Source organism: Gobius niger, assembly GCF_951799975.1.
Source record: "Gobius niger genome assembly, chromosome: 4".
In the NCBI taxonomy this organism is placed as follows: domain Eukaryota; kingdom Metazoa; phylum Chordata; class Actinopteri; order Gobiiformes; family Gobiidae; genus Gobius; species Gobius niger.
Genome location: NC_136855.1, coordinates 8458204 through 8473998, shown reverse-complemented (window position 1 = coordinate 8473998; position 15795 = coordinate 8458204). Strand labels below are relative to the sequence as shown.

General features: G+C 40.7%; 2 protein-coding genes across 6 annotated transcripts in view; one reads left to right on the top strand and one right to left on the bottom strand.

The window, feature by feature from the left end:
• Positions 1 to 1679: 1679 nt before the first annotated feature.
• Positions 1680 to 15795, bottom strand: part of LOC306961962 (tetraspanin-18B-like) — an 87912-nt gene continuing 73796 nt past the window's right edge. The window contains exon 9 of the transcript XR_013792800.1: positions 1680 to 1690. The gene's annotated coding sequence lies outside the window, so the exon portion shown is untranslated. The remainder of the gene's footprint in view (positions 1691 to 15795) is intronic.
• Positions 10703 to 15795, top strand: part of ppfia1 (PTPRF interacting protein alpha 1) — a 41122-nt gene continuing 36029 nt past the window's right edge. For all 5 annotated transcript variants that reach the window (XM_079554890.1, XM_079554889.1, XM_079554888.1 and 2 more), the window contains exons 1-2: positions 10703 to 11710; positions 13320 to 13571. In XM_079554890.1, coding sequence (XP_079411016.1) covers positions 13320 to 13571 — 252 coding nt within the window. In that variant the 5' untranslated portion in view covers positions 10703 to 11710. The remainder of the gene's footprint in view (positions 11711 to 13319; positions 13572 to 15795) is intronic.

Below are 15795 nucleotides of genomic sequence, written 5' to 3'. Positions count from 1 at the left end.
CGTGTAAATTGTGAGTTCTCATGCCCATCACAAGGGAAACAGGGATGTGGGCAAAAAAAAAGATACAAGCAATTTAAAATGTAAATGCAACTATGGTAACACATTAATATAAAAAAAGGATCACACAAAAATTAAAGATTGAAATTGGACATTTGTATTTGTGTTTTTAGAATGTCTGCTGACTAATTCCACAAAATGTGTCCATGATTTTTTATTTTATTTTTACACATGAAGATTAGACAGGCTCAGTCTCTACTTGTTTTTAAATCTCTCCAAAAAACGCACCTTTTTTCTCTGGCGTGTTGCCTGTTGTTGTTGTTGTACTTGTTCCTTATATTTTTACTGTAAATCTTTGTTTCTGTTTCTGTGTGCGGCACTTTGGCCAATTGTACAGTTCTTAAAGTGCTTTATAAATAAAGTTGGTATGGAATAAACCTCAACAACAATCTAATTTCAAGCAGATTAAGATTTTTTTTAACCTTATTATAAGTGTGATGACATCTTTTTTCTTCTTTCTTGAAATTTGATTAGTCACTCAAATATTCTTATTTCAAAATTGAACATATTTCTAGATTACTTGCAGTGCATATTAGGAGGATTGCTAATTGTACTCTAGTTTTCCATCAAATTTTCTTTCTTTCTCTTGATATAATTATGCATATTTTTAAGCCTTACATGCTGGAGCTTTGGCCTGTGTTCACTACATCAAACTATGTTGTTATAAAAAAGAAAAGGAAAAACAACGCAAATCGACTGTTACTAAAGATTCTAGTACAAATATACATTTTTAGATATAATTAAAATACAATAGCAGTTATTTGTGGGCATAACAGTCTGTAACTGGGGGAATTAAAGCATTTTTTTTCTTCTGCAGGTAGAAATTCGAAACAAGGCGACATACGATGGATGCATCTACAACCATGGGCCTTGTTACAGCGGAGACTGTGGAGTCAACGACAAAATAGAGAGGGGTCAGATCGACTTTAGCGCTAATTCACCGGTTCACAACAGACGCTGGTGCCAAACAGAAACTATCATCACAAAGACGCTCACAAGTGACAGGCCTTTTCATATCAGGTAATGCCATAATAACACATGAAGTAAAGATGTTAGCTCAGTGCTGCCATGGCCTTCACAGGGAACACAGCTGCTGCTGGGTTTGGCTGAGCCCGGGCTATACTCCGTGGTGGAGTGTTCTGACTTCAGTGGATTTGGGCAGACGATCCGACACTAACGCTCCGAACAACTCTCCAGAAGTCGCCATCGTCCCCTTCCTACGGTATGTCTGAGTTAAAATCGGGCTATTTCATTTAGTACAAAAAAATAGTAATTACATAAACAAATTCAAGAACACATGATAATATACAGTAATAATATTTTGGTGCCAAGACATTAAAAGAAAATGTCCGTAAATGTTCTCACTTAACTCTTGATTTTAATATTGTCATGTTAATCTAGGTGTGGCTAAGGGGCTGTGTTGCTGGTGCGCTCAGTCACACTGTCTTCTTTAGAGTCATGGGTTCGAGTCCCGAATGCAACCGTCACCCCCTTTCACACAAGAACCCTGTCAAATTGAAAGAAAAAACAAACCTGTGGGCCAAACATCTTGTCATGATGCAGATAAAGCGTTGCTAATTGATATCATTTTGTGCTTCTGAAGTGTCCCGCAGAACTGCAGACGGACATACAAGCCCATATCTGTCGACCCTGACGGGGACAGGGTTAGGTGCCGATATGGGACAGCAAGAAACCTCGAGTGCTCTGCCTGCAGACAACATCACGGATTCCACGTGGATCAGGTTGGTCAACAAATTTCACAAACATGAATTATGGGGAATTTATTGTAATGTCCCTTCACTATTTTTTAATCATAGGCAAAATCTTTTTTTTTTCTTTTTTTTGACAATTATAAACCTAAAGACAACAGCTCTTGAGGACCACGATAAATCATACATTTTATAAATAAAAGCAACAACAGCACGAAAGGCTATTTAACAAATATTTATTTGCAGAATATTTGACATTTTGAATATTTTTTTTATTTTTGAAGTGCCAGCTGTTTCCAGATTTTTTAACAGCAGGATTCTACAGTTGAATTACACTGAAGCATAATCTAGAACAGTGGTTCTCAACCTGGGGGTCGGGACCCTCAAGGGGGTCGCGAGACGAATTTGGGGTCGCCAGATCATGTAGATAAATATACATACTTTTTTTTAGCGTATAATAATATTTTATTGTCGCATGTGTGCCATTTTACCAGAGTGCCATTATATGTTCGTAATTTGATGAACTTTAAAGGAATAGGCCACCGTTTTTACATACTGAAATATGCTCTTACCTCACTTTAGCCGAGTTAATATATCCCCGTCTGGTCTTTGTCCGTGCGCTCTGTCACGCAAACGGAGCACATACGCAGCCTCTCCCACATGTCATATAGCTCCAAAAAAGCTCACGATAGAAGCTACCAAGCTCTTCACGTAACTTTATTTAAATAGGGAACACGTGGAAGTGTTTTCATGCGAAGTATATTTACACAGAAATGTAGCATGTCGATTTTATAAGCAAATAAAAAGGGGGACTATATTGTGAGGCGTAATGATACGAGGAGCAAAACGTCCGCGCAGTAACTCCTAAAGACTTCCCCCGCTCACTTCCGTCAATAACCTTTAGGAGTTACTGCGCGGACGTTTTACTCCTCGTATTATTACGCCTCACAATATAGTCCCCTTTTTTATTTGCTTATAAAATCGACACGTTACATTTCTGTGTAAATATACTTCGTATGAAAACACTTCACGTAACTTTATTTAAATAGGGAACACGTGGAAGAGCTTGGTAGCTTCTATCGTGACCTTTTTTGGAGCTATGTGACATGTGGGAGAGGCTGCGTATGTGCTCCGTTTGCCTGACAGAGCGCACGGACAAAGACCAGACGGGTATATATTAACTTGGCTAAAGTGAGGTAAGAGCATATTTCAGTATGTAAAAACGGTGGCCTATTCCTTTAATTTAGCGATTTGTTTTTTCCTTTTTTTTAAAGAATTATGTAGGGTAATGTTCCGATTTCTCACGGTGTGACCTGGGCGGGGGGTCACAAACCCCTTTTACGGCTCCAAAAGGTTGAGAACCACTGATCTAGAAGCTGAAGAAATATACTAGGATTATTTTGCACATTCACTCTAACTTTCTTAAATTCTTAGGACTCCTGCACAATACAATATCAGGCTTCGGGCAGCACAGGAGTCTATGGATTTGAGCTGGTCGTAGAGGACTTTCCACGAAACAATGTCATCCTGACTTACTCCAATGGATACAGCGCGTACAAATATGGACTTCATAGACGAAAGAGGAGAGCAACACATATCTTGTGGCTTACTACACCTGCTCCACCTAATGCTCTCACAACTACCACTACCTTTGGCCCAACAATATCTCCCATTGCGAACAGCAGTACTGCTCCACCTATCACTTATGTTCCCCCAAAAACAACACATTTCAGTCCAACTGCGTCCAGTGCTAATAGTCCTACAACAACTACGACCACTACTACAACAGCTGCTCTACCTGTTACTTACGCAGCTTTAATCATGAATACTACTAATACTAACTCCACTTATAATATGCTTACGCCGTCTCCAAATATTACGAGCGCGACCACAACTACGACTACTGGTCCACCTACTACTGCGGTTCCCAGGACAGCTACTGCACGTACCCCAACAACTAGGCACGCTGGAAGACCAAATACTACAACTACTACTGTCACTCCTGCTTCCCCGCTATCTACAGCAGCATATGGATCTCCTCTCAGTCGGCTGCCTCTGCAATTCACTTTCCAAGGTGAGCGTGATAACATCTGCCTAACATTCACAGTAAGCTGTTTCAATACTGCTCTGATTCGACGTTTCTCCATAGATTGAAATGCTATTTTTATCACATTGTGGCGACAACATCTCCACATAAGTAGCACCAACAAACACCAATTTTCTCAAAGGAATAGGCCACCGTTTTTACATACTGAGATATGTTCTTACCTTAGCTTTGACGAGTTCTTTAGGACCTGTCTGGTCTTTACCTGTGCCTTCAATCACGTAAACACAGCGCAGACGGCGTTAGCATTTAGCCTCTCCCCCTCTCCTCTATAGCTCCAAAACTGGTCAAGATAGAAGCTACCAAGCTCTTCTACTTTTTCCCTATTTAAATATGGTTACGTGAAGTGTTCCACTACAAAGTATAATTACACAAAATTAAACAATGTGGATTTTCTAAGCGGATAAAAGGGGGAACTATATTGTAAGGCGTAATAATACCAGGAGTAGTTTGGCATCCGCACAGTAAAGTGAAGATTACTGCGCGGATTTCGAACTACTCCTGGTATTATTACGCCTTACAATATAGTTCCCCCTTTTATCCGCTTAGAAAATCCACATTGTTTAATTTTGTGTAATTATACTTTGTAGTGGAACACTTCACGTAACCATATTTAAATAGGGAAAACGTAGAAGAGCTTGGTAGCTTCTATCTTGACCTGTTTTGGAGCTATAGTGGAGAGAGGGAGAGGCTAAATGCTAACGCCGTCTGCGCTGTGTTTACGTGACTGAAGGCACGGGTGAAGATCAGACAGGTCCTAAAGAACTCGTCAAAGCTAAGGTAAGAACATATCTCAGTATGTAAAAACGGTGGCCTATTCCTTTAACATTATTTTGAAGTTTTATTTTGGGAAGATTGTTCAATATCGGTTTCATTTTTGAACATTTTTAACTGGCTCTATCTATTACTCAGATTCTGCCGCTGCAAACTTGGGATTTATTGGTCCCTTTACTGGTCCCTGCTCACCTGCAGTGCCTTGCTTCTGAACGTTTGCGGTCGTAGAACTTCATATGGAGAGTCGGTTAAGTTGTGAGTGAAATGTTATCTTTGCAGTGGACCCTCCCGCTCCTTCGTGCATTGAAGGCGAGTACTTACCGAGATTTGTTCCCCCAACGCCACGCAACGGAGATGTCATTCTTGCAGAGGCTGAAAGACAGGTCGAGATCAGAGTCAAGGCTGAAGCTCAATATTCAGTGTAAGCCAGGCACAAACAGGCGACTAGCTTTGTCACAGAAATAAAAGAAAAAATGTTCTTCATATATCAAACAGACTTGATGACATGATAATGAGCGGCCCGCTAAACATCACCAAGCACAAAACCACGGGAGGTGAGTTCGTCATCAGATGGACACCCACCGGAGAGAACCTGGGACGGTATTTTCCCATCTGCTTTGCGGTTGAATTTACAAACGGGTGAGAACATGCTTGACTGTGATTAAAATGCGTAATAAAAACCTTACAAACGTGTATTAAACGTTGTTGCACTCCCCTTTCATCGTAGAACCGCCGTGTACCAAACTGAGATGATATGTGTGCTGGTCAATGTTACAGCAGCACTGGGTGAGTGTGAAGAAAACGAGCCGAAATCATATTATTAAAGCAGTACTAAGTAACGTGTTCACCTTAATAAATCCTTTCCGTAGTCCCTGTGGGGGTAATACAAGTGTTTATGGGATGATTGGAGGGTCTTTCATCTCCCCCTGGTGTCTCTGACTAGAAAACCATGTTTGCAACTTGACTGCCACCGGTGCAGAGAAAGCAATACACACTAATGGAATCACGAAGAAGAAGCTAACATGCTAACGGGCAAAGCTAACTGCGGGCTAACGTCACTTTTAAACAGTATTTACAGCAAAGTTTGAGTGAAAAAAATTATTTCCATTGTATAATTGGATGTACAATGTCCCTCTCTCCCTTCGCCTTTCCTGTCAGCGTAGTATTTACTCTCCAAGACAATTAATAAGTAAAAAAATCGTAACTTGCTACTACACCTGCAGTTGCACTAATGGCCTCTAGGCGGAAGAGTTACTTAGTACTGCTTTAAAGGTGCATTATGCAACTTATTAAAAAAAAAAAAGGTTATATTTGTGCGTATTTGACCTTGTAGTGACCCAGCGGCTGTACGAGTGGTCAGCATGGCGCCTTTACTTTCGGTCTCTACAACGTTCCAGGATCACTTGTTTTGTAGGTTTTCTAGCGAGAGGCTCCGTCAGCAGTCAAAACCTACTAAACAATGGATCCTGGAGCGTCCAAGAGACCACTGTCATGGAAAGAAAAGGCCCCTGCTGACCACTCATACATACACATACTTTTTTTTTCCACATAAAAAGTTGCATAATGCACCTTTAAGCAAGGATGAACAATTAACTGACGTTTTAAAGTCATGAATCATTATTGTCCAGACACATATTCTATACTTGTTTATCCTAAAAAACAATTGTATGTTTATTTGTTTATAACTCTCATAGTACTGTTTCATGATAAAAAAGGTATCTAACTAGAACTTTGCGCTAATCTAACTCCCCAGTAAAAACAGTAGTCACCTGCCTGGAGTCTTCAATGGTCGTGGAGGTGGAGAAGGCCACGTTACCGCGACTCTTCTACGATCACCTGAGCTTGTCTGATTCCAGCAACATGGTCTGCAGCCTCCAGACCCACTCCAACCGCACCCACGTGGTCGCTGTCGTGCCCCTCAACGCGTGCGGCACCCAGATCGAGGTGAGCTCTGACATCAACAAAGTGTTATCTAGCTTTTTTTTAAACACCACAGAGCCATTTGGAGCATGGCAGTCAAGCTTACAGAGAAAGTCCCAGGTGAGGCGAAGCAGACAGTTAATGCAGGAGGAGGTGGTTAATGTCATGATATGAGGTAAGAGGTGAACAGGAGCGGTGCACTGATATGAATCATGACTCGATCAATAGCGACAACGCAGCGCCCTCTAGTGGTCACGTGCACAAACTGCGGTATGTATATTGATGAGTAGGGGAAAGCAGATCCACGACGGTGAAGCGAATCCACAGTGATAGTGCGCCCTCTGCTGGTAAAGTGGGTCTAGTATGAGCAAGCCTAAGGCAAATTTCTGCCATCATTGTGTATGGCAGACAATAAGGTGTTTTCTATTCTATTCTATTCTATTCTATTCTATTCTATTCTATAGCTAGTCAGCTTTTAGGAAGGTTGATGTATTGATGTTGATCTACTTCAGGGGTGTCCAAAGTGCGGCCCGGGGGCCAAATGCGGCCCTCAGACCAATTTTTGGTGGCCCTCTGCCTTCTTGCTGAATCGGGACACATCATCAAGATAGTCCTTTTTTATTTGAAATGTAATAATTCTACACAATTCTAACCAAACAACTAACCTTTTACTGTGAGACAGAGCTGGCATGAAGGTTTTGAGCAGAAATAAAGGTGTGGGGCGCAATTTAAACCTCTGCTAGTCAAAGGTTTTGCGGCACTAACCACCGATCTATGGCCCTTCACCCTGTGTACGCTTCAGTATGCGGCCCCACAGGAAAAAAGTTTGGACACCCCTGATCTACTTAAAGGGATATTTCAGGATTTTTGACATAGCACCCCATTTCCTAGTTATCCTGATTGTTGTTGTTTTCTGGGGATTTTTTTTTTAATTCATGCAGTCCTTATATTTGAAGAGATTAGTGGCGCTAGTGTAGTGCAAGGCTAGCACATTACTATTATATATTAAGTATACCCACTCCACAGTGAGGCAAATCCCTTATAACGCCAGACAACATGTCTGTGTCGATAGAATATATATTTTTTTTTAGATAAAACTGACCTTGCATCAAATGAATTACCGCAGTTTGAGGGACTAATGTTTAGCAGGTCACTCCGCCGCTGCGTAGCTTACAACCATGAAGCTGATGCTGCTCATATAAGTTGTATAAGTGATTCATGTGCACTGTCCCAATTCAAATAAAGAAATAAAAAAAAAAAAAAAAAAAGTTATTTTAAATGCAAAATGGTTATAATTATTCTAATCCTAACAAGCCTAAACTAACCCTAATCCCAATGACCCTAATCTAACCCCAGTTACCTCACAAATTTCTACATGAAAGAATAATTGTAGTGTTTCTATCTTTGCAGGAAGATGCTGACGATCTGCTGTTCAAGAATGAAATCACCACAGTGGACAATGCCTCTTCTCTAATCACCCGAAAACACCAAGTGGAAATCAAGTTCATCTGCCAGTACTCTAAGAGAGGCAATGTGACGTTCAGCTTCAGCGCTCACAGAGACAAAGTCACAGTGTGGGACAAGGGACTGGGTCAGTTCACCTATGGGTTTGAGTTCTTCCCAGATCAGCGCTTCCTGACCATGATGGACCCCCGGATGTACCCGCTGGAGTTCTTTGTAGGCGACCACATCTACATGAAGATTGAGGCCACGGCTACAGTCAACAACACAGAGCTGTTTGTGGAGTCATGCAGAGCCACACCTTACGACACACCCCACTACCAGCCCTCCTACGCCATCATTGAAAATGGGTTAGTATTGGTGTAACTGCTCTATCTAGGGACTGTCCGTTATTAATGTTGTCATGGGTATTATTTACAAGCATTACACCAGTGTTGGGTCAACTAGCAATGCATGTATCTCATATTTTGTATTTCTGTGTTTTGAACAGTTGTCACATGGATTCAACACTTGTTGTCTATCCAACCATTCGCAAAACAGAATTCAAATTCAGCATTGCTGCATTCAAGTTCATTGGCCTTCATGATCAGGTAAAATACAGTATAACAATGTGCACAAATAGTGTTTTAGTTTTAGTCTGTATACATTTTAGCAGCAGGCATACATTGCACAATGTGAAAGTGTAAATAAATATCAACGCTACTTTATTTCTTGTTTTTAAATCGTAAAGATTGAGCAGGAGCATTTCTCTCTGACAATTATTTTCATAATCCAAAAGATCTATAAATGTTGAACTGGATCCTTTTAATTACTCACATTGTCCATTATCCCTTTGTAACCACACTAAACATTACCATGTAATCAGTTGTAGCTTTAGTTCCACTACCACAGGCCTGTAGCATGTTGTGATGATACGAAACCAAAAAGTCCCAAAAGGCCTCACATACAATATCTCGACTCCCAGGTGTACATCAGCTGCTCGGTCCTGATGTGTGAGGCGGGAAACCCACACACGCGCTGCTCTCGAGGATGCCAGTCCAACAGAACATCGAGATTCAGGAGAGAGGCAGTCATAGAGTCAGGAACCCACTACGTGTCCCAGGGTCCTCTGCGCCTGAGGAGATCTGCTGAAGCGGCGGGAGGCACAGGTACACAGCAACAACTAGCAATTACACAGTTAGTGCCAATAAGTGGTGTTGTCTCTTCTTTCCAGTTTTTTCCAAAGTTCTGTCAAAACGTCTTAGTCTAATGTTTTACCGTATTCATTTATTATTGCACTATGAAAACAAAACATTTTACTACAAGTCAATGGCTAATGGACTGCTGTAAGTTATTTTTTCAAAATGTGTACAACTATACAAATATCTAAACTTAAACAAATACAGAAAAAGAAAGCCAGATAAACACTTTACAAGTACCCCAGAGATATATTTGTTACTCCTTATAGACAAATACTCCAAATATCTATAAAAATGGCAAATACTGTAATTTCTCTATGACACCAGTTAATTAAAACCTCACTTTGATCCGGCTATGTCTTAACAATCCTATTTGTATGTCTTCAGGACTGAATTTGAATCTCAACCTTGTCTTCATTACTGGATGTGCTTTGGCCGCTGTTGGAATGATCTGTGGAGTCATCGTTTACAGAACCATGAAGTCAAGTTTTAAATACCAGCCTCTTTCAACAGAGGAAAATTAAGATCTCAATCCGCAAATGCAGAAGAAACACAAGGCACTTCTGTGTGGAAACTTTAGAATCATTTGCTAGTTTTTTTCTCTCTTAATAACATAAAAGGTAATTTTTATTAAATTCATTTAGATAAACATTTTAGATGAAAGAAAAAAGTTACAATGAGAATCACAATTTGTTCATGCACAATCAGCCTACATTTTTGAAATGTTTTAATATGTTTTGTAAACTGAATATTAAAATCCTTGATGCTCTAAAATGTGTTCATTCATTTCCTTGTCTGTAATGAACTTGCAGTACTTACATTTTGTTTTGTTTTGTAACCGAATAAACATTCACTCAATTAATCTTTCTTTATTAATTTGCATATTGCAATTTTGCATCTCACTCTTTCTGTAACTATGGGACTATGGGTGGGATCACCCTGGACAGGAGACAGTATCTGGGGTGGAATAAACAAATAAGACCAAAGATAATTACCCAAACAATTACTCAAGTAAAAGTACTGCATGATAAAAATGTACTTGAGTAAATGTAGGGTAACAGTACAGGATTCCTGCGAGTTCAGGATATTTACTAGGACACCATTTCTACAATACTACCACAAGATGGCGGTGTTTAGTTGTTTATTTATCATGCCATAGAGTTAGGCCAGTGTTATTTGGCCAATATAAAGACACACGACGTGGCGTTCGATCTCGATCTATCCCATTGATCCACCTTTTTGAGTTGCTCCACAACATCAATCAATTAAAAAGATTCTCGGTAATTCTGTCACTCAAAGTGAACACGTTTCACTCATTAGCTGTTTTGTCATAAAACAAATTATTTGTTTTTATCATAATTCTAAACACATAAACTAGAAAATGTAAAGCAACGATGTGATTTCCATAGTGTGACATGGACATTGAGGCTCCTGCAGGAACTGCAGCTCCTGTTTCCTCTTGTTGCTCTTGTTGCTCTTGTTGCTCTTGCTGCTCTTGCTGCTGCTCACCGGGGAAGCCTTTTTCGTGGCTAATGAAAAGTGCTAGCGGCAGGAGTCCATTGGCTTCGGCTCCTCTCAGTCCCGACTCCCGACTGCTGAGGCAGGCAGCAGAGGCGACAGGAGGCGCCCAGCCCGAGGACCTTTTGGTGGATATACAAAGATAACACCATCAAGTTGCACAGGACTGGGACTACGACCTTTTCCGTTTTCGTTTAAGGACTAAAGCCTCAGAAACTGCCACTTTTTTCATCTTGAACTTTCAGATAGGAGCCGTGATGTGGTGACGCGACCGAGGACTCGGGAAGCTAGCGTTAGCTACGAGCTAACTACTACTGAAAAACCACAACAGTGAAGCCCCTCTGGGCTCTGTTTTCACTTTTTAAAGTAAAAAAGAAATAGTTTATACAAACGCAAATAATTATGTCAAGCTGTTTACTCTGATACAACACATATCCTTTTAGATGGTTATTTGACTTGTTGATAAGTTGATGTAGTAACTAGCAAACATTAGCTAACTAGCTGGCTAGTAGCTAACACTGACTAGCTGTACATTTAACTGAGTTCGAGCCAAAGATTTCTGATTCAAATGAGAAAGCACTGGCGTGTGAGACCACCTTTACTGTGTTATGTCAGTGTGTAATTGCGTGTGCACATTTCGCCCTTGTTTACATCCAGCAAAGTTTTTAAACAAGCCTTTAAAGCAAGGTTGAGACACTTTTCCTCTCATCAAATATGCAACCATCGAATCACCAGCTTACTTGATGCTAGCTTGCTAACACTGTGTTAGCGGCCGAACTTGGATACTGCCCCTGCTCACTTTACGTGGGCTTCTCTTTGAGGCCTTTTGGATTTATCCCTTTTCACTGAGAAGCCTTAATGGATACCAGCCTCTGGGTGGATTTTATATTTTTCCTGAATCAGTAACTTTGGATGTACTTTGAGATTGACTTACGACCTTTTGGGCTCTATTTGACGTGGACAGCATTGGAACCAGCTTTTAATCCAAGGTAAGATACGAACTGTATGATACTATCACCTGATCACTATCGCCCTCTCATCAGAAGTTGATTATTTACTTTACTGCCTCGTCTTGCTTGGGGCTATGTTTTGTTGACAGTTTTATCTTATCATTGACACATTCCGCGCTTCAAAAACAATCCCCTAAACACATGAAATGGCAGCCCATTAGATTTTTGGACTCTATCAGTGAAAATATATGGCCCGGGGTTGGTGGTTTGCCAGTTTACCTTGAAGGTTGGCCCGGCTAAGTTCCTGTGATGGCCCATCTGTCATAGACCCCTCCCCCTACAAACACTGTGGTGCCTGAGTGGCTTGACCTGGATATTGTAGCTGGCTTTCTGTTGTCCTCAAGCTAAATTAGGTTAAGTTGCACGCACAAGGTAGCAGTGGGCATCTATCTACTGTAGACTTTGTTTAATGTGACAGCTTTGCTATTACTTTGCTCTATTACCGTGGTAAGCGGTTACTTAAAGAATTTAATAATGAAATAAGTATATAAGCGCATTCAGGGTGTCACAATAAAATGGTCAGAAGCTTGTGGCAGGTAGAGTTGAATATAAGACAGTTCATTAAAAGTTAGTTCTTAAATTTGTAATAAGCTGAGAATAAAAATGCTCAGTGTTTCCTGTTGTGATTTGTGAACATGTACAATTTTGTAATATCTAAACTCACTGATTAATTACACCCAAATTTTACATTACAACAGGAGAATCTTTAAACCTCTGCTTCTAAATGATTCGATTTGCTTTTTTTGTGTGTGATTATAGGTATGCAAAATCCCCTTCACATGATTCTTGGCTTTTGTGTCCACAGCACCTAAGCCCTTTGCTGTACAGAGTGGCTTTAATTCCTCAGACCTCCTTGCCCAGCTGTTGTTCAATAGATCGAGTGCCACACAATAACAAACCTTCTGTGGTCAAGCTGAACAACAGCAATTAGGAAAGCTTATTGTTGTTACCCCCTGGAGGTAGTGAAATGACTACTGTTCATAAATCATTGTTGCTGCAGACGGGGTGCACCTTCAGCACAAGGTCAAGCATTGTTTACATGCTTGACCTTGTGCTGAAGGTCCAGCCGTAGCACCAAACGGCTGGGTTTTTTCCAGGTAAATTATGAGAGTTTTTATTGTGAGAGAATTTGATCCCATGGTCAATATCTGACTTTCCACCTGTTTTATGAGCGAATCATAGTCTTCTTACAAACATTAAAAGAGGGAGTGTGCACATTTAAAATTGTTTTAACTCATTCCCAACTTCCTTATACATTTGTAACATCTCAGTCCTTATAATATTATAGACAAAACCGCGGACAAATCAAAGTTGAGATCTGTAGAGTGGAGATTAATCCCCAGGGCGCTGCATGGAGGTAGCCTACTGCTCCTGACAGGTTGCAGCAGCAGAAGACAAAAATCCCTCGAGTAATTAAAGTACACCTTAACCTTATGTTATATCGAAGTTATTTGCCATCTGATTCCAGTGTGTCTTGGTGACGTCCTGTGTAAACTTTAGTATTCTCAAGGAATTGCAAAAGCCTGATTTAAAAGCTTATTACAATAAGACCTCAGTGAAACTCCCAGCTTCTTCTCTCCTGTGGCAGATGATGTGCGAGGTGATGCCCACCATCAGCGAGGCGGAGGGCCCGGGGCGCAGGGGCTCCGGTTCCCCACTACAGTCAGACTCCGAGGGACATTTCGAGTCCCTGATGGTGTCAATGCTGGAGGAGCGGGACCGGCTGCTGGAGACACTCCGAGAGACGCAGGAGAATCTGGGCATGGCCCAGGGCAAACTCCACGAGGTCGGCCACGAGAGGGACTCCCTGCAGAGACAGCTCAACACGGCGCTCCCGCAGGTTTGTAATCGAAGCTGAAAGCAGTCCAAGGAAATGATCATTTGGTGGCTACTCTTTTGGTCTGGGATTGTAATTGACATTCTTCTGACAGCATTAGGATGAAATAGATTCACCTATTGTTCACTTAAGACTGTTAGTAGAAAGTCATGTTTCCTGTCCCTATGCACTCTGCTACACCGCCAGCTCTTGTAATTATGAATACATGATAAAACAAAGGGAGCTTTGCACTGGCGCAGCCTTTATGCCCTCGTTGTTGGTATTGTTTGTCACGGCGAGGAGCCTATTAAATGGTTCCAATCGTCTCTTTAATTGTTAAAATCCTGATCCATGTCCGGGCCATCTGCTCACGGCTCATTGTTATAAAACAGTCTCACGTTTCTGTTCTCTGAGGTCTTACCTTTAAAGCACAGTGATCAGGTTACACGCGTTTAGCGATGTACAAAAAGCATAAATTAAAAGTAGCTCAGCGTTTCCTCTTTCTGTCGACGGACATTCTACAAATGTTCCTACATGTGTTGATGGATTGTGTGGTACAATGCAATATTATGCTTAAGGCTATTGAAACATAGTACAGAAAGAAGCATCTCTTTCTTACCAACATACAGTACTGGTGTCCCTCTCTCTAGTTTGTAAATAACAATCTCTTTATCCATCTTTTATTCAGGAAGTCACAGAATTAAAAGTTTTTAAAACCCGTAAAAATTTTGCTGTTAATATTTTTGAAATATAAACTGACAATTTTTATTTTATTTTAACGACCAATGTAACTTAAAGCTGCCTTAAGCGACGTCTTTTTGAATTTTTGGAGTAGTGAACTCTGCTCTGCTCCACATCCACCACCCTCACCTGGCTTTCCCCCGTCACCCACGTCCTTCACTCCCCTCCACACTGTTTAGACCACATTCAATGAGCGACGGAAATCTCACTAATCTTGTGTGAAACACACATTTATTTGCATAAATAAGATATATGCAAAGTAAATATTTTGAGATTTACATTTATTTGCTACACTGCAACTTTCATGAACTGCAACTTTAACATAATAATTCCATTTAAAACTAAGTTTACAGCGCAGTACTTTTTTTCCCGCAACCCTTGAACGTCTCTCCTCCAGTGCTGCTTTGCTTTGTGAGGAAAAAGACCTGATGGCTCCTGTAGAAATTGGATTAATAAACAAACAGACATTTCACGAGGATTTCAGCTGCATCAGAGCAGGTCGGTCAGATGTTTGTCAGTTCACCATCTTTTTGTAAACTTCTGTCATAATGCTAAACTGTTAGCCGCTAACTGTTGCTGCGTCTTCTGCTCGGAACATTTGAGATCTCTGGTTCACGTGTTTGTGTTTACACGGTGGGGGTAAGGGGGTGTGCTGTGAGGTGAGGGCATAGATCTAATAAACGGGTGAGGGAGGTGCGAGGTGCAGCACCGGTCTCCTGCGGTTTGCGAGTGTGACGCGATCAAGTTTTCAGGTAAACAAAAACACGCTGGAATTACAGAGATGCGGCGAGAGGAAGAAAGACACTGGCATAGAATGAATTGGAGACAGAATGTTGGGCTTAAAATGTGTAAAAGCTCTGGATTGAGAAGCCTTTTCGTACTTGTGCATTGCTTAGCAGAAAGTTTGCAGCGTTTGGGTTTCCTTCACTGACAGTAGCAGGAAAAGAGTCAACTGTGCACAAGTGCTTTGGGTCGTGATTAAACAATCCAACAAAAATGACAGATCGTCAGCTCTGGAGATCGTAAGACGGTCTAATATCGTCATATCACCAAGCCCTACACTGCGTTCCAAATTATTATGCAAATGACATTTTTCTAAGATTTTGTAAATTGTCAACTCAAATGAGAGTCAGCATAATTTTCAAGTCTTTAACTGTTAGAGGATCATTTAAATGTGATAACAGTATTTAAAAAAATATATATATATATAGTAAAAACCTCAATCTACTGTTCCAAATTATTATGCAACTCATCATTTCAATACATTTTAAAGCTTGTAATGAACTGAAAATGGTCATTTGTTGAATTTGTAGCATTAGGAGGTCATATTTACTGAAATCAAAAGCTATTTCAATCAAAAAAATCTTAACAGGTCAAGTTGTATTTTACCATTGGAGCCCTTCTTTGAGCAGCTTCAAAATTCTTAAATCCATTAAACTTGTGAGTTTTTGGAGAGTTTCTGCTTGGATTTCTTTGCAGGATGTTAGAAAAGCCTCCCAGAGCTGCT